Raw genomic sequence first — 24831 nt, 5'->3', positions numbered from 1 at the left:
TCTTTGAGCACTGGTCATTCTCAACAAAACTCTCACTGTAATCATTGGAGGACGGTGACTCCTGTAATGAGTTCCCAAATAGGAAAAAAAAATCATGTGAACGTTGCCTCAAGTAGGAACAATCTGAAATGTTTTGGTACACGAGTTACCAAGTTGTGATGTCATACCCGCAGAAACATGGCAGGAGACGGAGAACAGGGGGGCGTTGCAACATGGCAGACAAGAGACCTGCCAAAGACCAGATGATTAACCAAAGGCCTAACAAATGCCAAACAAAAGGTTTGAACACATTCTTCCAGCGTGTGCAAAGTCCATATGTACGCCTAAAACTCTGAATATGGGAACATGTTTACTTGCTGTCAGTGACTCTCGCAGCTAATAAATACATGGGTTTATGTCGAGTTCAAAGGATTAGTTAAACATTTTAGGAAATAATGTGGCGCTTTTTTCTCGTCAATTTTTCCACAGACCGAGTCGTCGCTCGACTGTAAGTTGAGTGGGTTTGACTCCTGGCTCATGCCGATGTGTCCTTGGGCCAGACACTTAACATCCACGTCAATGCTGACGGCTGTCACATCCATGTATGGAAATGTGAGTGAATGGGAAAAACGTGTAAAGCAGCTTTAAATGGTCATCAAGACTAGAAAAGTGCTTTCAACCCTCAAAATGCAGGCTTAAAAAGAAGTGGAAGATGAAATTACCCATGATGCTTTGCGAATTCAGCGGGCCGGCTGATATTTTTCAACAAAGATGGCGGCCACATCTGCCGAGGAACATTTCCGTTGTAATATATTTTTTCGCAAAATAAACGCGTTACAATGTCAAATTGTGTTGGAATATGTTGGTTTGATACACATCCGAAGGACCGTTGAGCTTTGAACCCTAATGTCAGGAAATAAGTGACAATTTATGAAAGCAGCTAGCTAACTAGCTAGCGAGCGGCTACCCGCCGAGCGCCCCGAGAGAGCACGCTCTCGAAGCACCCGGCGAACAGCCGCTAGCTAGCAGCTAGCTCTACATGACGGGCAAACGCTCTCGAAGCACCCGGCAAACAGCCGCTAGCTAGCAGCTAGCGCTACATGACGGGCAAACGCTCTCGAAGCACCCGGCAAACAGCCGCTAGCTAGCAGCTAGCTCTACATGACGGGCAAACGCTCTCGAAGCACCCGGCAAACAGCCGCTAGCTAGCAGCTAGCTCTACATGACGGGCAAACGCTCTCGAAGCACCCGGCAAACAGCCGCTAGCTAGCAGCTAGCTCTACATGATGTTTTAAGACGTTGAGAGCACTCATTATCTCATTATCAGAGATGGATGTGTGCTGATAAAATCCCTGCGCTACTTTTTCAGAACTTACACGTGCACAATGTTGCTTCTTTGTTGTTGTTTTTTTTGCTTCTTGTGACTGTGTTCATGGAAAAAAATTGAGCTAATTTCCCTGGCGTTACTTTTCTGCCTGTTTCCCTAACAACAGAGGGAATGCGCCCCCCCCCCCACCCCACACACACACACACACACAGACTAAACCCCTGCTTCCCTCCCTCCTCTCTTCCCCGAGTTTGCCCTTTTTAGGCGGTTCCTTTTTTTTTTTTTTTTCTCGTCTCAGAAAAAAGGGGGGGATAGAATGACGGCCTCTCCTGCTTCGCGTGGATTGGAGCCGGGAGGGAGAAAAAAAAACTCTCTGTTACTCACTCCGTCTCCAACTTTTGAGAGGAAGTTACCACCTCTTCCCCAGACACTGCACACACACACACACACTTAGACACACACACACACACTCTCTGTAGGACTTGACCACAGCAGCAACACTGTGAATCAACAGAAACAGTCAGGACTGCTTGTAACGCTGTGTGTGTTTTTTTTTTTTTTTTTCAAATGTGGAGGGAAAGAAGACTGAGATTTTGCAAAGTTTGATCCTGACATTTTTTCTCTGTGTGGACTGAACATTTGTAGAAGGACGTCTGTTTTCTTATCACTGACCGGTGAGTTTGACAGTTCGTTTCAGTGTGTGTGTGCATCCACAGAATTTCACAGTGGATGGAGGTTTTTTTTCTGTTGTAAGGAGACTCTCTAGAATGTTTACTGCATCTTATGTGAATTAAAAATGTTGGCAGGCTCGTACAGAGGAGGCGTGTGTTTGGGAAAACTTCCATGTGCTATAAAGTTTGATATCTGGTTTGCATCACAGCAGCACTCCAGTACGTTTTAACAACAACAACAACAACAGAGGTTTATACTGAGCGCTGTATTGAGTGAACAGTACTTAAATATTTTTTCTTTTTCTGCAGTATAACGCTGTGTTTTACTGGCACAGAACACCAGCCATTACATCACAGTGTTGTCCTGTTTAATGTGTGTGTTCTGTGTCAGAGGAGCTGATGCTGCACTGGACAGCAGAGCCTGGGTATGGCTTCCCTGTGCAGCTGCACATTATTGACTAACCTTGTGATGATTAATTAGTCGCTACAATATAAGCAAATATCCTGTCACTTTTATTTTCTTCTTCCTTTTTTTTTTAAAGGTGCATTATGTAATAAATCTAAAGCAACTGGCCGTAAAAAAATCCTCCTAATATGTGACAGAGACTCAGGAATAATGTTCATATAACAAACTGAACTCACCAACAACAACAGTACAGACAAAATATTTGCATTAAAAAAAAAAAATATTTTGCAGACTGCAAATCATGTTTTATGTTTTGAAATCATGTTTTTGGCATGTGGCGCCACCTACCGCCGTCTACCAATCATTGCAGTCAGTAGAGTCTCAGCTGCCGAGCAACCACGGGTTGCCAGTTACGTCAGAAAACTAAACCTAAAAGACCTCGGTATTTAGAATTTGAATGTAGTAACCGTTTTTGGCCACATTCTTACATATGGTGCCTTTTAAGGTTTGGGGAGAACCAAACTGTATTAATGCAATGATAGGAAACAATTGTGTCGTTGTAAATTCAGCTGGTAACTTCATAATGTACAGTGTATGTAGAAATAAGTAGATTTGAGTGTTTTTCATGTAGAAATAAGTAGATTTGAGTGTTTTTCATGTAGAAATAAGTAGATTTGAGTGTTTTTCATGTAGAAATAAATAGATTTGAGTGTTTTTCATGTAGAAATAAATAGATTTGAGTGTTTTTCATGTAGAATTAAGTAGATTTGAGTGTTTTTCATGTAGAAATAAGTAGATTTGAGTGTTTTTCATGTAGAAATAAATAGATTTGAGTGTTTTTCATGTAGAAATAAATAGATTTGAGTGTTTTTCATGTAGAAATAAATAGATTTTAGTGTTTTTCATGTAGAAATAAATAGATTTTAGTTTCTAGTACAGACAAAATATTTGCATTCAAAAAAAATATATTTTGCAGACTGCAAATCATTGTTTATGTTTTGAAATCATGTTTTTGGCATGTGGCGCCACCTACCGCCGTCTACCAATCATTGCAGTCAGTAGAGTCTCAGCTGCTGCCCGAGCAACCACGGGTTGCCAGTTACGTCGGAAAACGAAACCCAAAAATACCTCGGTGTTTTGAATTTGAATGTAGTAACCGTTTTTGCCCACATTCTTACATATGGCACCTTTAATGCCACAAAGAGAAAACGTCAGGTGACGGCCAGGCTTTGACACATGTGGCTTTATTTCTTTTTCAGCTGTCTTTCAAAAAAAAACAAAAAAAAAAAACATTAACGCAACAGCAGTTTACCATGTGTTTCAGCTCTTGTGGTTCTCTCATGTGGACTAGCACCCTCTTATCAAGAGCACAGCGAGGTGAAGGGTGGAGGCTGGATTGGTCTGAGGTCGCTCTCAGGGGTCTTGTTTAATTTATCTGACTGGGCAGGCAGCACTTAAGCCGTGGCTCCTCCAGTAACCATCAGATAAACCTTCCAGAGTGAGTGCGAACGCTCACTGTAGTAACCCCTTCAAGGCTGCACGGCTGGGAAGAGTTGACTCCCGTGTGACCCCCCCCTGACTTTCCTTTTTCCCCCAAAACCCCCCCACTGGCTCACTTATCTGCTAAGCCTGTCTTATCTGTCCTGAGGATGGTTGTTAACCTATTGTTTTTACCCTCAGGTCAGAGTTCAGACTCTGATTTGAACTGTCTAAACTCCCTAGGTGCCAATCTGTTTGCGGGGGGGGGGGGATACAGGAAGATTCAGGCCACACAATGTCAGGATGAGTTAAGACGAGCGTTACATTACACAGTGACAGGAAATAAACACAATTGTTGTTTTTAATATCTTGTGCAGCAACAAGAAATACTCATTTCCAAATCCAGCATCTTAACATAACAGTTCAATTAGACGTGACAAATTAAAAAAAAAAAAAAAAACATCCTGCAAATTGTAAATGTGAAATGGCTGAATCTCAAGTGTTTTCAAATAACTATGTTTATCTTTTATGAGTTGTATTCACTAGGGCGTTGTTAATTGAATTTTCAGTGAAAACTGGGATACTTTTGCTCTATTTTCTAAATGTTTTAAAATACAAATGAAACAATTATATAATTAATAATAAACGAATATTATGTTACAAAAACACGCGCACAATCTGTCGCAATGTTACAAAAACATGTCGCTAAGGAAACTTTAACACATAATCATGGCGTCATCTGGAGTGACGGAGAAGAAGCAGGCTCCCAAATCCAAATGTGGCCCTTTGTAAATCACTAGCACTGTATGTTCTATTTGCCCCATTCACAACTTTATGTTGCAACATACAACAATATAATGTAAGTTGCACAGTCACACTCTTCCATTCACTTATCGAGCAACTTCTTTTGTTTTCCCCTTAATCTTAACTGGCCCTCAAAACCAAGTGTTGAGGGTTATTTTGTCACTTAGAAATGGGACACCCCTAAAATGCAGATACGTCTTCAGACTGTAGGGGGCAGAATAACGCGAAGGCTGCCTCCAGTCTGTAAACTCCAAAAAAGAAGAAGAAGAAGAAGAACACATTTACGTCACGATCCGTTTGTCAGTCAAGTTATTAGGTTGTCAGTTAGTTATAAGATGATACTCATACAAATATTCAGCTGACAGTTACCACACACCACGGCTTATTGAAAAGCTAACGATAGCAAACGATAGCTTGTCCCGCACCGGCCGACTATTGACAAAAGATCGTAAAATAAAAATAAATGTTACGCAACAATGACGTCAGTAATCCATAATATGGGCCTAAACTAAGATAATACAATGGTTTTCATCATTTTTATATCTCTATTAACAAAGAAAATACTTAATTTGTAGCGTACTCGTTTCGCTGCTTTCCGCGCCGTCTTTGTTATGTGAAAACACGCAAAGCATTCTGGGTAGCCCTTGCTCACCAAGGGTGGTCTCGGAAAATCTCACTATTGAGGGCGATACAGCCCTTAAACTTGACCCTCAACTTAACTTGCACTAGAGGGAGCGAGCATTTTTGAGATTGAGGGTTAAGCAAGGAATTGGATTTCACCCATAGAGTGTATATAAAAATTTACATAATTTTTGCAATGGACCGCAAACTTGATAATCGTGTCACTGCAAAATTACCTAAAACTAGTCATTAACTCCTCAGATAAGTGTGTCCCTTCATTATAAATCAAGCCAGAATCGTTTTTCCCGTAGACTTCCAGCCAGTGGAGTCGCCCCCTGGTGGCTAAGCACTACTTTGATCATGCTGTCTTGTAATGGAGAGGCTTTCCACTTGCTGTGAGTTCACACTTCATTATTGACCAGAGACACGGCTCAGCATGAAGACGTGTGGACTATGGACGGTAGAGTAGAGTAAACCCTGATCTGGCTTGCGTTTCTTCCACTGGATGGCGATAGGTGCGTCATTTCAACACTGTAGCCTGCTGATTATGTTCAAAGAAGAAGAATATCACAAAGTAAAAACTGTTCTACCAATTTCTTCTCTCTCTCTCTCTGTCATCATTCACAGTGTATCTAAAAGTGGCCCGTTGTCTGTTTTTCACATTCCATTCCCATTGTTGTCTGACAATTCTCTGTTGACCAATTAACAGACTGGGGTGTGTTTTAGCTCCACTGGTGCCAAAAAGTGGCAATCATTCATTCATTCATTCATTATCTACCCGCTTTATCCTCCACATGAGGATCGTGGGGGAGCAAAAACCCATATTTGAGCTGACAATGGGGGCGAAAGGTGGGGGTCACACCCTGGTCACCTTGCCAGGTCCATCACAGGGGCCACATAGAGACAAACAACCATTCACTCACACACAAGTGACCATAGGTGTGAGTAGACACTCTAAACTTTGAGTGTCCAATTAACCTCTGCATGTTTTTGGACTGCGGGAGGAAACCGGAGAACAAGTAGAACCTGGAGAAAACTTATGCACACAAGGAGAACATGCAAATTCAAAGTAGAAAGACCCTTTCCCCGACTGGCTTAAAGCTCCCGTAGAGTTGGTCCTGTTGCACATATATGTTAGTTATGGAGGTCTACTTACATACATTAACTTGTTTTTACGGTCAAAAACCTCCTAGTTGCTGTAAACGAGCCGATTAGAAATCTGTCTTTTCTGACGCTCTCCTCAGCCGCGATATTTCAGACTCAACTCTCACACCCAGAAGACAGAGTGTGTTGTGATTGGCCAGCCAGCGTAGAGCCTTCCCAAACTGTCTTGTGATTGGCCAGTACCCGGAAGTGACATATTCAGCACACCCCCTCTCAGAAGCGCAGCTCCCCCCTCTGGAACGGTGGATGCACTGCTACTCATTATCAAAACATTGTTTTAACAGCGTTTAAAAACAGCTTCTTCACGACTCCCTGCCGCCGACCCAGAGTCAGAAGACACTGTCGCTCGTGAAACACCTCCACAACGGACATTATTCTTCTTCTGCTGTTCAATGTACGCAACCGGATGTGCCCGGACAAGTGCCCGGAGCAGGACGATCTGCTGTTCAGGAGAACCGGTGTTTACGTAACCGGACCGGGTTTTTTCAGAGATCTCGTTGAGCCCCGAGATTACAATAAAACACAGCGTTCTCAGCAGTGGCTGAACTGTTTGTTTAGAACCTTCAGTGCTTCTTAAACAAGGTAATGACGCAGATACACACTAAAAAACAGCGTTAATTGAAACTTCCCGGTCTAGGTTCCGCTAGACAGACGCTGATCTTTATTTTTGAAAATGTCACAACTTCGAAATGGGGGCTGCATACATGGTTAATGGTGCCGTGTATAGCTTTGTATTGTAGCAGTGTTGTCTGTGATCAGCGTTTTTAAAATATAGTATTTACCTTTTTCTGTCTGCCTCTCTGTGATGAACCAATGTCCTCTTCCTGTTCCGCTTTCAACCAGTCTCTGATTGGCTGGTGTACCATGAGTTGTTGCAGACGAAAATCAACTGCCAGTGTGCTGTGAATGAGATTGGGGATTTGGATGCATTGGTCTTCATGAGCCATGTCTTTGAATATTCGAACACTAAGCCCACGGCTGATTAGGAGTGATTAGCCATAGCCAGCCTTTCAAAAACTTGGCAACAAACTGGAATACTGGCCTAGAAATCATACATCATGAACCTGTTTTGTACAGTATTGCTGTCATCTCACAGGGGAAAGCACTATGGAAACGCTGCACCTTTAACCCTGAGCCTATACACCATGTAAACCTTTGTCACTACACACAAACACAGTCACTGTGATCACAAGATCTCCAACCCCCCCAAATCTCATGGTGGACCACATCATGCTCGTGAGCAAGGTCAACCGACCCAATCACGTAAAAGGGCGAACACGTGTTTTGTGTCACGGCGTAATCCCTATATGGTAACTGATACGGTATGTTGTTGTGTTTCTGGATCGTGGCCCAGATCGATGCAAAGGGTGAGATCATTGCTCTGTTTTTTGGATTTGGGTTAGGCTAAGCTACATAGGATGTCTCCTCTTCATTTATACACAGTATAGCGCTCGGACTCTGACTCGCATCGGGAACACATCTGGGTGCCGTTAACCACTTGTCCATGACCCTCCAGCTCACTGCACGTATCTCCATTACCCTCCGATTACCTGCTGCCGTCGTCCACAAAACTGTGTTCTTCACAGGAAAAAAAGTAGAGCGGGGTGTTTTACCGTTAATGTCAGTATAAAGGACACGCAGGGGTTTTTCATTTGGCTGGTGCCATGTTGGCTGCGATGCACTGATGTGATACTGATATTGGATATTGGTCTGATCTTAAAGGTGACATAGAGTGGTCCTGTTGCACATATATGTTAGTTATGGAGGTCTACTTACATATATTAACTTGTTTTTATGGTCAAAAACCTCCTAGTTGCTGCAAACTAGCCGATAGAAATCCTCTTTTCTGACAGTGTTTTTCTGCTGCGAGATTTCGGAGTGAACTTTCACCCCCAGAAGACAGAGTCTTGTGATTGGCCAGTACTATCCAGCACATCCGTTCTCAGACGCGCAGCGCCCCCCTCTGGAACGGCGGATGCACTGCTCCTCATTATCAAAACATTGTTTTAACAGTGTTTAAAAATAGCTTCTTCACGACTCCCCGCCGCAGTCCCTTTTATGACTTTAAACCGGAGTCAGACCCAGAGTCAGAAGACACTGTTGCTCGTGAAACACCTCCACAACGGACGTTATTCTTCTTCTGCGGTTCAATGTACGTAACCGTTTGTGCCCGGACTAGTGCCCGGAGCAGGACGATCTGTTGTTCAGGAGAACCGCTGCTTACGTAACTATTACGGGATTTTCAGTGATCTCGTTGAGCCCCGAGATTACAATAAAACACAACGTTCTCAGCAATGGCTGAACTGTTTGTTTCGAACCGTTAGGCTTCATAAACAAGGTAATGACGCAGATACACACTAAAAAAACAGCGATAATAGGAACTTCCGGTCTAGTTCCGCTTTAACTATAATAGCTGGATCAGATGATAATCGAGTCAGTCTGTGGTCATTATTCTATGGTTATATACTGTATTTGTGCATGCGTCAACAGTTGATAAAGTGTACCAACCCAATACCAGTGTGGAGCCTATTAACTGGTACTGAGTTGCCAGTTTTGTCAATTTATTTGCCTTGAGTTACCTTCATTATGTATATTATTAATATGTGTATAGCACACTTAAAGGGACGCTGCGTAGCATTTATGACCCAAAATCCACTTTTTTATACATATTATGTGCTCCTGCATTGTCTAGTCGATGTATAATAGTTTTTGTTTCGTTTTCGTAGTGTTTCAAAAAGTCATGTAAAATAACGCGGTCGCGGGCCGCTGTTGCGTAGCCGCTGTTAGCAACGAGACGCCGTGTTTCTACGGGAGCCTGTAAGGACAAACCCGCGAGAACAAATCGAGCGTCGCTTTACTTGTAGCGGAAGTCCCGAGCGGATCTTTTTACGCGTTTAGAACGGAGGAGCACACGTATTTTACCACGGAGAAAGACGACGAGGACGACATTTGACCGGCTGAGGATACCGTAGCGCTCAGGGCAGGGAGGGGGTGAGCAGAGGAGCAGTTCGTTGTTGTAAATTTCAGCCTCTCCTCTAGATGGCACTATAAACTGCTTACTTCACCTTTAATGCTGCTATGCTAACGATGAAACGTGTGATGAAAGCACTTTTTTTCCAAGTGTTCTTGATGGTAATATGGAAGTTTACAATTCAACAAAGGTAACCTAAGTTGTTTTTTAGAGAGCAACTAAATTCTAAATTGGGAATCAAGTTCTGCTCAATTGCTGGCTGACATAACGGAGGCCGATCTGATTCAAGTTTTCTGGCAATGACTTTACCCACAACTCTAATCAGTGTTGTCATTTTACTCTGCATTTTGGTTTGATTAGGTGGATAGATGGTATGATGGTATGACGGCGTGAGTCCCAAATCACCAGCAAGAATCAAACATTGCTTTTTTTTTCCAAAGCATGTGTTTAAACCACAAGGCCACCAATATAACCCAAACATTCTTGCTGGTTTTCATTACAGACTGGGAAATGTGACTTATACTCTTTGTTCTTACTGTTAAATGCAATGTTCTATTTTCTGTAGCATGTTTATCTCTTCAAATACTTTACAGTCTGGGCTTATTTTAAAGATGCCTTGCTTCCTGGCCTGCCTTTGATTGGAGCCACTTTGACTCGTCTCTTTTGATGTGGTGCACGAGGAACAGTCGGATTTTCAGACTTTTAAAAAAGGCCATCTGGGGACTTTGAGGTCATCAGATCGCACCGTAACAAACTGTATGTCACTGATTTGTACGGTGGCCCTGAGGTGCAAAACACAAACGCAAATCACGAAACACAACGCAAATCAAAAAACACAAACGCAAATCAAAAAACACAAACACAAATCAAAAAACGCAAATCAAAAACACAAATACAAAAGCAGAAAACACAAAAACATTAACTCACAACGTTAAGTTAATGTTTTCGTATTTTCTGTTTTTGTATTTGCGTTGTGAGTTAATGTTTTTGTGTTTTCTGCATTTGTGTTTGCGTTGTGAGTTAATGTTTTCGTGTTTTCTGCTTTTGTGTTTGCGTTGTGTGATTTCTGTTTTGCGTTGTGAGTAAATGTTTTTGTGTTTTCTGCATTTGGGTTTGCGTTGTGAGTTAATGTTTTCGTGTGTTTTCTGCTTTTGTGTTTGCGTTGTGAGTTAATGTTTTTGTGTTTTCTGCTTTTGTGTTTGCGTTGTGTGATTTGTGTTTGCGTTGTGAGTTAAAGTTTTTGTGTTTTCTGCTTTTGTGTTTGCGTTGTGAGTTAATGTTTTTGTGTTTTCTGCTTTTGTGTTTGCTTTGTGAGTTAATGTTTTTGTGTTTTCTGCTTTTGTGTTTGCTTTGTGAGTTAATGTTTTTGTGTTTTCTGCTTTTGTGTTTGCGTTGTGTGATTTGTGTTTGCGTTGTGAGTTCATGTTTTGTGTTTTCTGCATTCGTGTTTGTGTTGTGAGTTAATGTTTTTGTGTTTTCTGCTTTTGTGTTTGCGTTGTGTGATTTGTGTTTTGCGTTGTGAGTTTGTGTTTTCTGCATTTGGGTTTGCGTTGTGAGTTAATCTTTTCGTGTTTTCTGCTTTTGTGTTTGCGTTGTGTGATTTGTGTTTGCGTTGTGAGTTCATGTTTTGTGTTTTCTACATTTGTGTTTGCGTTGTGAGTTAATGTTTTTGTGTTTTCTGCTTTTGTGTTTGCGTTGTGTGATTTGTGTTTTGCGTTGTGAGTTAATGTTTTGAGTTTTCTGCATTTGGGTTTGCGTTGTGAGTTCATGTTTTGCGTTTTCTGCTTTTGTGTTTGCGTTGTGAGTTAATGTTTTTGTGTTTTCTGCTTTTGTATTTGCGTTGTGAGTTAATGTTTTTGTGTTTTCTGCTTTTGTGTTTGCGTTGTGTGATTTGTGTTTTGCGTTGTGAGTTCATGTTTTGTGTTTTCTGCATTTGGGTTTGCGTTGTGAGTTAATGTTTTTGTGTTTTCTGCTTTTGTGTTTGCGTTGTGTGATTTGTGTTTTGCGTTGTGAGTTAATGTTTTTGTGTTTTCTGCATTTGGGTTTGCGTTGTGAGTTAATGTTTTTGTGTTTTCTGCTTTTGTGTTTGCGTTGTGAGTTAATGTTTTTGTGTTTTCTGCTTTTGTGTTTGCGTTGTGAGTTAATGTTTTCGTGTTTTCTGCTTTTGTGTTTGCGTTGTGTGATTTGTGATTTGCGTTGTGAGTTCATGTTTTCGTGTTTTCTGCTTTTGTGTTTGCGTTGTGAGTTAATGTTTTCGTGTTTTCTGCTTTTGTGTTTGCATTGTTTGATTTGTGTTTTGCGTTGTGAGTTAATGTTTTGTGTTTTCTGCATTTGGGTTTGCGTTGTGAGTTAATGTTTTCGTGTTTTCTGCATTTGGGTTTGCGTTGTGAGTTAATGTTTTTTGTTTTCTGCTTTTGTGTTTGCGTTGTGTGATTTGTGTTTGCGTTGTGAGTTCATGTTTTGTGTTTTCTGCATTTGTGTTTGCGTTGTGAGTTAATGTTTTCGTGTTTTCTGCTTTTGTGTTTGCGTTGTGAGTTAATGTTTTCGTGTTTTCTGCTTTTGTGTTTGCGTTGTGTGATTTGTGTTTCCGTTTTGAGTTAATGTTTTTGTGTTTTTGATTTGCGTTTGTGTTTTTTGATTTGTGTCGTGTTTTGTGATTTGCGTTTGTGTTTTGCACCTCATGGCCACTGTAGATTTGGCACAAAATTAACTTGAATCCAACTACGAAAATGCCTGTTCGAGGGTTATCCTCACCTTATGCTCCATATCTCTGTCCTGATGGCGACCAGATTCCTGTTTCTGTTTCCAAAGTCATCACGCTTCCTCACAGTTGGAAGCAGCATTAACAGTTAACACAGCTTGAATCCCAAGATCTTCATGTCAAATCTCCGCTTTTACTTTCCTGTGCGACCTTTTTTTGGATGCAGATGCAAATTTCCCTGTGGTTTTCCACGAAAAATCTACCATCAACCCCACGGAGTTGAACGTGAACGCTTTCACAGACTGTAAAAGGAGATCTTGGTTTAGACAATATTCCTGTTTACTGAGGAGATGCTTGGAGACTTGGCGCGCAAGTCTCTCGCTCGATTACAGGTGTGTGATGAATGGCTTGTAGGGAAATCCAGCAGATATTTTTTTTGTGATACAGTTTCAGATTCTTTGGCAGTTTGTAGATAGAGCTTCACTTTTAATCGCTGACCAGGGGGGGGATGGTCTTCTTGAGTGAGAGAATAACTCAGCCAAGCTCAAGTTCTGCACATTTATTTAAGGGGACCACGCACATTTTTCAAAATGTGCTCACTTAATTACTCGGATTGGTTTATGCGATGTTGTGCATCATTACCCCTGGACTTTCCAATCGTGGAATCGGTTACATTTTTATGGACCTAAAAAAAAAACGCAGAAAACCGATTCTCTGAAAAATTAAGTTGAGGTGGCAAGTTCAAGGGCTGTATCGCCCTCAATATTGAGATTTTCCGAGACCACCCTTGGGAGCAAGGGCTACCCAGAATGCATTGCGTGTTTTGCCATAACAAAGAAAACGAGTACGCTACAAATTAAGTATAGATATAAAAATGATGAAAACCATTGTATTATCTTAGTTTAGGCCCATATTATGGATTACTTATGTCATTGTTGCGTAACATTCATTTTTATTTTACGAGCTTTTGTCAATAGTCGGCCGGTTGCGGACAAGCGATGGTTTGCTATGGTTTACTTTTCAATAAGTCGTGGTGTGTGGTAACTGTCAGCTGAATATTTGTATGAGTATCATCTTATAACTGACTGACAACCTAATAACTTGACTGACAAACTGAGTTTTTTGGAGTTGACAGACTGGAACGCAGCTTTCGCGTTATTCTGCCCCCTACAGTCTGAAGACGTATCTGCAAGTCTAGTCCATTGTGCTAGTAATTGTTGTGGCTGCAGACAAATGCGAGGTATTAAAGGTGAAGTAAGTAGTTTATAGTGCCATCTAGAGGAGAGGCTGAAATTTACAACAAAGACCTGCTGCTCTGCTCACCCCCTCCTTTCCCTGAGCGCTACGGTATCCTCAGCTGGTCAAATGTCGTCCTCGTCGTCTTTCTCCGTGTCAGCAGATGAGGTTCGTGAGGCGAGGGAGAGGGCGGAGCTACCGCGGCCGTAGCAGACGAAGCGGAGAGAGTGGAGGCGGGACTTCCTGCTACAAGTAAAAGCGACGCTTGTTTTGTTCTCTCGCGTTTGTCCTTACAGGCTCCGGTAGAAACATGGCGTCTCGCTGCTAACAGTGGCTATGCAACCGCGGTCCGCGGTCATGTTATTTTACATGACTTTTTGAAACACTACGAAAATGAAACAAAAACTATTATACAGCGACTAGACAATGCAGGAGCACATAATATGTATAAAAAAGTGGATTTTGGGTTATATAAACCCATAAATACTACATATTGTACCTTTAAGAATATTTCTGTCTCCCACTGTGGCTCGGCCCGACATGAAGAAATAACACTGACTTGCTTTCCCATGTGCGATCCGACCTTTTTTATCTTCTGCATGTAAATCAAATAGTAGCTCGACTCCCTGCATAAATTCCGCTGAAGGGTAATGACTTTGAGTCCTTCATTGTGGAGGAAGTGGAGGATCGCTGTGGTCGTATGGTTTATAAAACAAGTAACGCTGGCGAAGTATCTGCGGGTGAAACCGGAGTTGACGTCCGTGTACAGCAGACAGTTCAGTCATTCTGTCATGTGCTTATCTCAGACAATGGCAACGACGCGGAGGAAAGGGCTTCGACCCCGGATGTTGTCTCTGCGGAAAGAGACGAAGCCAGCGGGGAAGGAAAAAGCCGTTGTGGTTATCTCCGAGTGCTTGGAAACCAAAAATATCTACACACTACATCGTGATAGTTTGGAGATTTTCCTCTACTCAGCTCCTGCACCCAAACCAAAGCAAACACCGCTAAAGTTAGAAATAGTGCTTGACCTTCGCTCGGGGCCACAAACGGCTCACCATTGCTGTGTTTATGCTGGCGCTCAGCAGCACAGTTTCTTGCACAAACAGCTCATCGCTGACTGACGGATTTTTTTTTTTGAGGGCGGGGGAACAGAGTTGGTTATAAGCTGCAATCAGTTGATGCTGGGATTGTGATGATGTTTTAATTTATGTTGCGTGTGAGAGACATACAGTACATTTTTTCAACATGGTATAGAACCCACTTGTGGATTGTTTGATTTCTTAATCGTGCGGCACGCAAAGAACTTTGTTTGACCTCACGTCAAGGAGACGTTTGTACGGAGCTAAACATTAATTTGACAGGTGATAAGGTGTCGCACAAAGAAATGTGCTGCGGCAGGTTTGCCCAGATCATTGGAAAATATAATTCATTTTGCCTTTTATATTTTACCATCATGCATTTGATTAACAACAACAATTATTATTCTCTGTAACTCCATTTTGGGGCATAGATGTCAAGATATGACCTTTCCTCTGCAAAGATATAGTGAAGCCTGCACAGCAGTTGGACCGTGGTGCAGTTAAAGAAGGCTCTGTTGAAAATTGATGACCTGTGACTTTGTCTGGGTGAGGCAGAGAGCCTGAAAGGTCCTTGCAAATAATGCAGGCAAAAGAGGCAAAGGCCTCAAAACATACAGTAATTGCCTTGAAATGGATTTTTGTATAGATGAAACACACAGGAAAAACAATGGTGTTCTCTTTCTTGAGATGTTGTCACTGCAAGAATTTGTTTCCTTACTATAGGTAACTATACTCCTGCATAAAGTCAGAGAGTCTCTCCGTCGTCTCCGACTGCACAAAATAATTTTTTAAGTGTCCGTCACTCCGTCAAGGGACAACGGAGGCGGCAAGAGCTCCGATTGGTCCTCAGGACAGGCCGAGCTAAGCTGCTGCTCTGTGCCGGCTCACAGTGCGCACCGAGCGTCCACAGAGGCGGAGCTGATCACCGCCGACGACGTCGCTGCCAAACTATAAATACGTCATATCTTAACACACACAAACCACGTTTAGACTCTAAATGGCACAATTTCTCGCCTCAAATTATCTTAAAACTGTGTTCCGTGACACCGAAAAGTGAGAAACGGCCACTGTTTCAACAACAACAACAGTCTTTCTCTCTCGGACGCCATTGCTCACTGTAGCCAAAAGCACAACGACCTTGCGCAGCGACCCCCTAATGATCGGGCGGGAAATTGCAGCGCGTATCCGTCACCACGACGCAGAAGTATGAAGGCTCGAGTGGTCTCCGTGGTTTCGCAGTCAGAGAAGTATAATGTGGCCTTTAGTCATGCTTGAGCAGAATGATATTAAACAGCAGAAGCTAGTTTTTGATTTCGTAATGTAATGTAAAGACACAGACTCACCAGTTTGCAATATGACTATTTTGCTATGATCTCAAGGTCTCATTTTCAAGGCCGAAGAGCTACATCTTACAACAGAAAAGAACCCGGGGCGAAAATGACTGTAAGGGTTGAGTCATAGATAGTGCAGAGCTTGTGAAGAGACGGTCTGTTAATAATAATTTCTTGGGGGTAAAAACAAAAACACAAGACAACAACACTGCAGGATAATTAGTGTTTTAGACGGGTTTTTAAACAGCTCCCCTGTTGTCGTTAACCACCGGTAACAGATGCCTGAGTCCTGATGAAGCTCAGGTTTGCTGCATTTTTTCTTAAAGCGGAACTAGACCGGAAGTTCCTATTATCGCTGTTTTTTTGGTGTGTATCTGCGTCATTACCTTGTTTATGAAGCCCTGACGGTTCGAAACAAACAGTTCAGCCATTGCTGAGAACGTTGTGTTTTATTGTAATCTCGGGGCTCAACGAGATCACTGAAAATCCCGTAATAGTTACGTAAGCAGCGGTTCTCCTGAACAACCGATCGTCCTGCTCCGGGCACTAGTCCGGGCACATCCGGTTGCGTACATTGAACCGCAGAAGAAGAATAACGTCCGTTGTGGAGGTGTTTCACGAGCGACAGTGTCTTCTGACTCTGGGTCTGACTCCGGTTTAAAGTCATAAAAGGGACTGTGGCGGGGAGTCGTGAAGAAGCTATTTTTAAACACTGTTAAAACTATGTTTTGATAATGAGGAGCAGTGCATCCGCCGTTCCAGAGGGGGGCGCTGCGCTTCTGAGAACGGATGTGCTGGCTAGTACTGGCCAATCACAAGACTCTGTCTTCTGGGGGTGAAAGTTCACTCTGAAATCTCGCAGCAGAAAAACACTGTCAGAAAAGAGGATTTCTATCGGCTAGTTTACAGCAACTAGGAGGTTTTTGACCATAAAAACAAGTTAATATATGTAAGTAGACCTCCATAACTAACATATATGTGCAACAGGACCACTCTATGTGACCTTTAAAGAAGAGGCCAGTGACTGCACATACTGTAGGTGTCCATTCACTGTCTTTGACCTTGGTTTGAAGAGCAACTGTTAACATATTTAACCTTGAGGACAAACAAAATAGCTCATTGAGAGCGTGTGTTATTTGGATAACGATGAATAGACTGTTAGCAGGGGGGGGGGGGAAACGACTCAGTGGGAGGGAGGAGATGATGAACTCGTTCATAATTGAAGAGAAAGGAAGGAAACTCGACGGGAAGACGCCGCCGCCGAGGTCCGTCCCTACGAAGAAACAAAAGGTCCATATCATCCGGCTCCTGTGGGGAACGGAGGGGGTGGAGTGAACGTTCTGTCACTTAGCCCCCCTCCCGCCCTCCGCCCAGGCACTGTGTCAGTCAGGCCCTGTGCAGTGTACACATGGGTCTGCCAAGAGTCAGCAAGATCAAAATCTGCCCTGAAACAGCAGAGGGCTCTGCTAAAACCAACTGCAGCTGGCAGAGGAGCTTTGTCCTCGGCCGTGGCAACGAGAAAAAAAGACCTGCCGCAGCATTTTTTCACAGACCTCGTCATCGACCTGTACCCTGGCATGTAAAGCGCTGTCTCCCAGAGAGTTGTTATTACATAAAGGAGCATGATTCTGTTTTTTTTTTTAAATAGGACATCTGGTAGAATATTGAGGCTCGTTATTCAAGAAACATAAAGAGAATTGGGTGTAAAAGGAAACACGTTAATGTAGTCCCCATATTTTATACTTTGTTCCAATGTATAGAATGTTCCATTTTTTACATTACTCTAAATTAGTAATACGTACAAGTTGGAATGCAATGGGTTTCTCTTTTTTTTTTTATCTCAACGGTAGTTTACGAACTTCTTATTTCAGCTATAGGTAAAGGCAAGGTAAATGTATACAGAGGTGCAGTTTGTGAACAGGCAAGGCAGGCAACTGCTTGGGGCCCCCGAGCCGATAGGGGGCCCCCCGACACTCGGAGCATGAGGTGCTGTTTTTCACAAACAATGGGCGATTTGCAATGACATCTCAGTAGGAAACTGTTACGCTTGTATATATTTATATTGTTTTGTAATGTGGGTTCTTTACAGTGTAATGTATTTTTTTTTTACTAAGTTTATATAGTTTTTTAAAAGCTATTTACAGTATTTTATTGTTCTTTACATTTATATTTTCACCTACTTTTTAATTACAAGGTAATTCATTTCGAAAAATATTTAGAAGTCACATTTTTCGTTTTTGTGTCAGATTATTTATAACATAATGGTGATGAACGCTGGTTGGAAGGAAGGGGCCCCTGGGAAATTTTTGCTTAGGTCCCCTACAGACTCTAGAAACGCCTCTGAATGTATAAGATTTACAATTTAGACACATTTAAACTGGTGTTAGGAATTAGGAATAACTTTGTATTTGTTGGTGGAGAGGGAGAGGATAGTGATGGAGGAGGCCCTGCTGCGCACCCTGTGTCAACTCCTCATATAAACACACTTTAAAACACCTGAATTATCCCTTTAACAACATCAGAGAGCGGTGTACGTGCAGGTGTGGCCTTTAGAACTAAAGTCATATACAAAACATCATCAATCACCCCAGGACACACATAGTTTTCACTGAAGATTTTGGCTTAAACGTGCCATATGTAAGAATGTGGCCAAAAAACGGTTACTACATTCAAATTCAAAACACAGAGGTCTTTTAGGTTTTCGTTTTCTGACGTAACTGGCAACCCGTGGTTGCTGGGCAGCTGAGACTCTACCGACTGCAATGATTGGTAGACGGCGGTAGGTGGCGCCACATGCCAGTTTCCCCCCATTATTTTACCTTGACACTTAACTTAAAACTTAATGGTGCCATATGTAAGAATGTGGCCAAAAACAGTCACTACATTCAAATTCAAAATTCCGAGGTCTTTTAGGTTTTCGTTTTCTAAGTAGTACCTGGCAACCCGTGGTTGCTCGGCAGCTGAGACTCTACTGACTGCAATGATTGGTAGACGACGGTAGGTGGCGCCACGTGCCAAAACATGATGTCAAAACATAAACATGATTTGCAGTCTGCAAAATATGTTTTTTAATGCTCTGTGACATATTAGGAGGATTTTACGGCCAGTTGATTTAGATTTATTACATAACGCACCTTTAAATGAAGCGCACATTTTAGTTTGTTACGATTATTTATAGATATTAATTATAAAGACAATCTAGACGTTGCTGTGATTGGCAGTTTGTGTACGTACATGTTCCACCTGTGAAGGCTCAAGAGAAAACAATCGAACCACGTACAGCTGATAAGCCTCTGCCGGAAAGTGTACGCTGCAGCGGAATTGTCGCTGTTTGCTTTGCAGACACCTCAGCGAGTTTGGTTCTAATGTAGCCTGACGTCTTTCTCTCTGTGTGTGTGTGTGTGTGTGTGTGTGTGTGTGTGTGTGTGTGTGTGTGTGTGTGTGTGTGTGTGTTTGCTCTCGTCTCAGCTTTGCCAAATGAACTGTTTAGCCTGAGGACCAAAGATCACGGGGCCCTGATCCAACGGCAAAGGAGAGACAGAGAGATCGTTTTTGCGTCCATTTTCTATCTTCTCCTTACACCATGAGCTGGGACTGAGGGTGAGCTCCAAAGTTTTCATTTTGTGGTTAGTTTTCATCCTCTATTTTTACTTACTTCTGCTTTTACAGGTGTGTGTGTGTGTGTGTTGTGTTTTAAAGACCGTTAGCGGGCCACGCTACATATGGCTTACACGTGCGGTTTTATGTTTTGCATTTTTATGAAAGCTAAATCAACATAAATCAGTGAGGTACTTGTATCACGATCACGGAGCTCAGGCACCGGGGGTTATCAGTGGGTGTAATTTGGAGGTAAATGCAAACACAAACATGTGGTTTGTGCAATTTGAGGGGGGGCCTCCATATATACGATCAGCGGGAACGCAGCGTGACATATGGTTCGGCTTAGAGAGCGTTGCACACAGGTTAGAGTCGGGGTGGCTTCAGAGTTCGTCGTCATCTCACGTGAACAGTGTTTTTTTTTTTTTTTTGTCCTCAGTCAACCACAACATAAAGGGGAAATGTTAAAGGGGAACTTTAACAGAAAAGATGAAAGGCGACCCCTTTTATTTTGAACTGGTCTCTCCCACTGATGCCATCACATGCTACCATTGCAGCATCATGATGTCAAGGGAGGGGGGGAGGGTGGAAATTGTTCATAAAAATGGCAAAGTGGAGGAGAAAAGGCAAAGTCAGCAGGGTAAGGAGCTGTGGCAGGTTAACAGTGGAAATACTACGGTGGCCCTGAGGTGCAAAACACAAACGCAAATCAAAAAACACAAACGCAAATCCAAAAAACGCAAACTCAAATCAAAAAAACACAAACGCAAATCAAAAAAACACAAACGCAAATCAAAAACACAAAAACATTAACTCAAAACGGAAACACAAATCACACAACACAAACACAAAAGCAGAAAACACGAAACATTAACTCACAACGCAAACACAAAAGCTAACACGGACTGTGAAATGAGCAACGACACTGGTTGATCGCGGGAAACAGTTTTTTTTCGTTTTCTTGAATTGTGTTTCCGATTTGACATGCATTTCCGTTGTGTTGTCTGCTTTTTTTTGCGTTTTATGATTTGCGTTTCCGTTGTGAGATAATGTTGTTGTGTTAAATGCTTTTGTGTTTGTGTTTTCTGCTTTTGTGTTTGCGTTGCAAGTTAATGTTTTCGTGTTTTCTGCTTTTGTGTTTGCGTTGCGAGTTAATGTTTTCGTGTTTTCTGCTTTTGTGTTTGCGTTGAGTTAATGTTTTCGTGTTTTCTGCTTTTGTGTTTGCGTTGTGAGTTAATATTTTTGTGTTTTCTGCTTTTGTGTTTGCGTTGTGTGATTTGTGTTTGCGTTGTGAGTTAATGTTTTTTGTGTTTGCGTTGTGAGTTAATGTTTTCGTGTTTTCTGCTTTTGTGTTTGCGTTGCGAGTTAATGTTTTCGCGTTTTCTCCATTTGTGTTTGCGTTGTGTGTTTATGTTTTCGTGTTGTCTGCTTTTGTGTTTGCGTTGCGAGTTAATGTTTTCGTGTTTTCTCCATTTGTGTTTGCGTTGCGAGTTAATGTTTTCGTGTTGTCTGCTATTGTGTTTGTGTTGCGAGTTAATGTTTTCGTGTTGTCTGCTATTGTGTTTGTGTTGCGAGTTAATGTTTTCATGTTTTCTCCATTTGTGTTTGCGTTGCGAGTTAATGTTTTCGTGTTTTCTGCTTTTGTGTTTGCGTTGTGAGTTAATATTTTTGTGTTTTCTGCTTTTGTGTTTGCGTTGTGTGATTTGTGTTTGCGTTGTGAGTTAATGTTTTTTGTGTTTGCGTTGTGAGTTAATGTTTTCGTGTTTTCTGCTTTTGTGTTTGCGTTGTGAGTTAATGTTTTCGTGTTTTCTGTGTTGTGAGTTAATGTTTTCGTGTTTTCTGCTTTTGCGTTTGCGCTGTGTGATTTGTTTCCGTTTTGAGTTAATGTTTTTGTGTTTTGTGATTTGCGTTTGTGTTTTTGGATTTGCGTTTTTTTGTTTTGCACCTCAGGGCCACCGTAAAATACGGAGAAAACCGACAGCACAATGCAAGACTGTATTTCACGCAGCTAAATGTAATAAATATCCTGTTTCAGATCGTAAACACATTTGTTTCCTTTAAAGACAAAAGCTACCAAGTGGGGGGGGAAATAACATGATAGCAACACGGAGAGGGCTGGATGCAGATTATTTGCAGCAACAAAAACCAGACTGGAGGAGAATAAACACGAGCCGCCGTCGTATCTCGTTTCGTGACTGACTCTGGCTGTTCTTTACTTAAACAGAGATTTCCTCGGGAGCATTAAGTCACGGCCGCACACGGGAACAGTCAAAAAAAACACAATAGGTCTCCTCAGACTAACAGGATGGCGGGGGACGGGGGGGGGGGGGACGGACGGCTTAAATGTCACGGACACGGTGTCAAAACACTACAAATAAGTCGGGCAAACACACACTGGCCGTTTCCCTCCAGGCATCACAACGTGATCTGGGAGTTCTATCAGGCAGGAGAACGTCCTTTGTGGCTACTTGGGGAAATTGACTTTTGACCCCGGCAGAGGCAGAATGCCATGTGCCGAACACATTACGACGATCCCAGATTGAAGCCGGCGCTTAAAGAGAACACAGAAGAGCTTTTGTTTGACACTCGGAGGGCCCCCCCGCCCCACCCCGACACACAAGAAGTGCCGCGGTCGGTGGGATTAACGTCTGCAGAATGCAAACGCTGGAGCAAGTGCTCTTTGATTGAAAAATAAACGGCCTGGAAGAGCATTAATGCAACCGCAGCAAGATTTAATACGGCGTCCGACGTGTCTGTGTGTTTTTTAAGGTGTCGAGAGAACGGCGAAGATCGTCATGGACGTGAAGAAGAAAGAGATGGACCTCCTGAGCAACAGCATAGCTGCTTATGCACATATCAAAGGTAAGTAACCCAGCAAATTTTATCATTAACTGAGCGTCTAAGGACCCGGAAAATAATGTTGCTGGCTCCTGTTACTGCTGAAAACTCTGAGGGCTGTGTTTTAGGGCCAATTCCAATTCCTAATCTTAACCCTCGAGCTCAACCCTTAATCTTAACTGGAACCTAAAAACCAAATGTTGAGGGTTATTTTGTCACTTAGAAATGGGACACCCCCTTAAATGCAGATACGTCTTCAGACTGTAGGGGGCAGAATAACGCGAATAAGCTGCGTTCCAGTCTGTCAACTCCAAAAAAGACTGTGTTCTCATCTCCCAGGGCTACGAGAAAAAGAATGACCTCATTATTTTCTCGCCGTCCTCGTTTTGGGAGTTCTTGCAGCTTGTCCTTGACACCAGGGCCGTTTCTAGCTATTTGGGGGCCCTATGCGAGATACTATTTGGGGGGGGGCCCCTATTTTTATTTTTTTTTTTTTAATTCCTAACTTTTTCATATATACTGTGACGATGCAGCAGTTTTTTACATTTTAAGAGGAAAGCAGGCTAGAGCACATTCACAAATGCAACAAATACAGTATGTTCTTGAAAAATGTTCAATATAAACTTTAAGGTAGCATAACAAGGTAGCATAACAAGGTAGCATAACAAGGTAGCATAACAAGGTGGCACAACATAGAACAGTTTTAACCCAACTAAACTTACTTATAAATAAATATAATGGATTATAATGGGATTTTAACCTGATTACCCGACGAACGCTTACATGCTTTGCAAATATAATGCATAATGAATGCATGCAATACGTGCAAATAAAGACAGGTACTTTTAATTCTCAAAAAATATAATAAAATATGAGTCTGAACTTGCAGCTTGGGGGGCCCCCTGGTGGCTGCGGTAGCCCTATGCAGCTGCATAGTCCGCATAATAGCAAGAAACGGCTCCGCTTGACACTGGATCATCTGGACTAATGTGTGTATAAATCTGGCCAGAAATATGAAGTGCATGGGCTCGGGTTAATGAGGAAATACTGTCATTCCCGATGAGGACTTCTTCCCTGGAGTTCTGCACTTCCTGTTCTGGACATGAACTAACTTTGTTCTCGTTCTCGCTACCTCGCGAAAAATATAACGTTTCTCTGTTCTTGCAGAGGATGTACAGGTATTGTGGAGAGAGTCAGATTCCTGTGTGCACATGCATTCACATTCCTTTTGCACCCGAAAGGTAACGTGGTATGAGTCTTTAGGTGTGTTATTATCCTGGTCTGCCATCAGCTGATGAGACCAGACAATCTTCTGAGTCCTCCTGTGTTTTAGATTTGCCTCCCACTGCAGCTTTACAGATGGATTCAACTTTTATCTGATTATCTGTCTATTTGTCACCTTTCCCCAGCAAACCCGGAGAGCTTCGGCCTTTACTTTGTGCTGGGCGTGTGCTTCGGCCTGGTGCTGACGCTCTGCCTCCTGGTCATCCGCATCTCCTGCAAGCCGCGGACCAACGTCGCGCCCTCCACGCCGGAGAAAAAGCAGTTGAAGGACATCGGCGGGGAGGAGGAGGAGGAGGAGGAGGAGGAGGAGAGCGAGGACGACGTGGAAGTGGACGACAACGACGTGGAGGCGCAGGTGCCTTTGGCCGGCACGGAAATCCCCGTGGGCAACCACAACAACGGCCACTCGGACGGGACGCTGAGCGTCAACGTGTTCACGTCGGCCGAAGAGCTGGAGCGGGCGCAGCGGCTGGAGGAGCGGGAGCGCATCATACGCGAGATCTGGAGGAACGGTCAACCCGACATCCTGGGGACGGGGACCGGGACGATCGGAAGGGTGCATTACTACTGAGAAAGAGGCTACCGGAGAAACACTTAAATGCAAAACTCTGCTCGGGATTGACAAAGACCCTTCGAGCGTGGGCCTGGTGTCCCTGAAGCCTGCAGGGTCTTGAGAACCCCGCGTGAGATACACAACGACAAATCAAGGAAAACGGAACTTGAACAGTGATGTGCTCTGATGGAGCTGAACTCCTGAGATGTTGCACTTCTTATTATTACGCAATGTTATTTTTTCAAACTGACAACGTGAACTTATACCAGGAGATGCCTTAATGACGGATTAAACCACACGCGGGAAAAGAGTGCAGTGTGAACGTGGGAGCTGACGATGGACACTTGAAGTTATCAGTCTGTGTTTAAATGTGTTAAAGATGCTTTAGGATGTAGTTCAGGTGTTTTTGAAGTGTGGTTGTATGAGGTGGCGCTCCACCACCACGGTGCTGTCGTAGCGAGTGCGAGTCCCCAGGTTGAAACACGGACGCAGGCCCCCTAAGAATATGGTCCCCCCCCATTATTTTACCTTCACACTAACTTTAAAGGTGCCATATGTAAGAATGTAGCCAAAAACGGTTACTACATTCAAATTCAATATACCGAGGTCTTTTAGGTTTCGTTTTCTGACGTAACTGGCAACCCGTGGGTGTGCGTGGCAGCTGAGACTCTACCGACTGCAATGATTGGTAGATGGCGGTAGGTGGCGCCACATGCCAGTCTCCCCCCATTATTTTACCTTGACACTTAACTTAAAACTTAAAGCTGCCATATGTAAGAATGTGGCCAAA

General features: G+C 42.8%; 1 protein-coding gene across 1 annotated transcript; it reads left to right on the top strand.

The window, feature by feature from the left end:
• The first annotated feature begins 1839 nt into the window (after positions 1 to 1839).
• eva1ba (eva-1 homolog Ba (C. elegans)) lies at positions 1840 to 24507 on the top strand. The gene is made up of 4 exons (XM_083909949.1): positions 1840 to 1980; positions 19238 to 19369; positions 22136 to 22228; positions 23614 to 24507. The coding sequence occupies exons 3-4, from the start codon at positions 22162 to 22164 to the stop codon at positions 24057 to 24059; spliced, it is 513 nt and encodes a 170-aa protein (XP_083766075.1). The 5' UTR covers positions 1840 to 1980; positions 19238 to 19369; positions 22136 to 22161; the 3' UTR covers positions 24060 to 24507.
• Positions 24508 to 24831: the final 324 nt, after the last annotated feature.

The sequence above is a fragment of the Microchirus variegatus genome, assembly GCF_963457635.1.
Source record: "Microchirus variegatus genome assembly, chromosome: 2".
Lineage (NCBI taxonomy): Eukaryota > Metazoa > Chordata > Actinopteri > Pleuronectiformes > Soleidae > Microchirus > Microchirus variegatus.
Note: the sequence above shows the minus strand (reverse complement) of the source record. Positions and strands in the feature narration are given on the sequence as shown.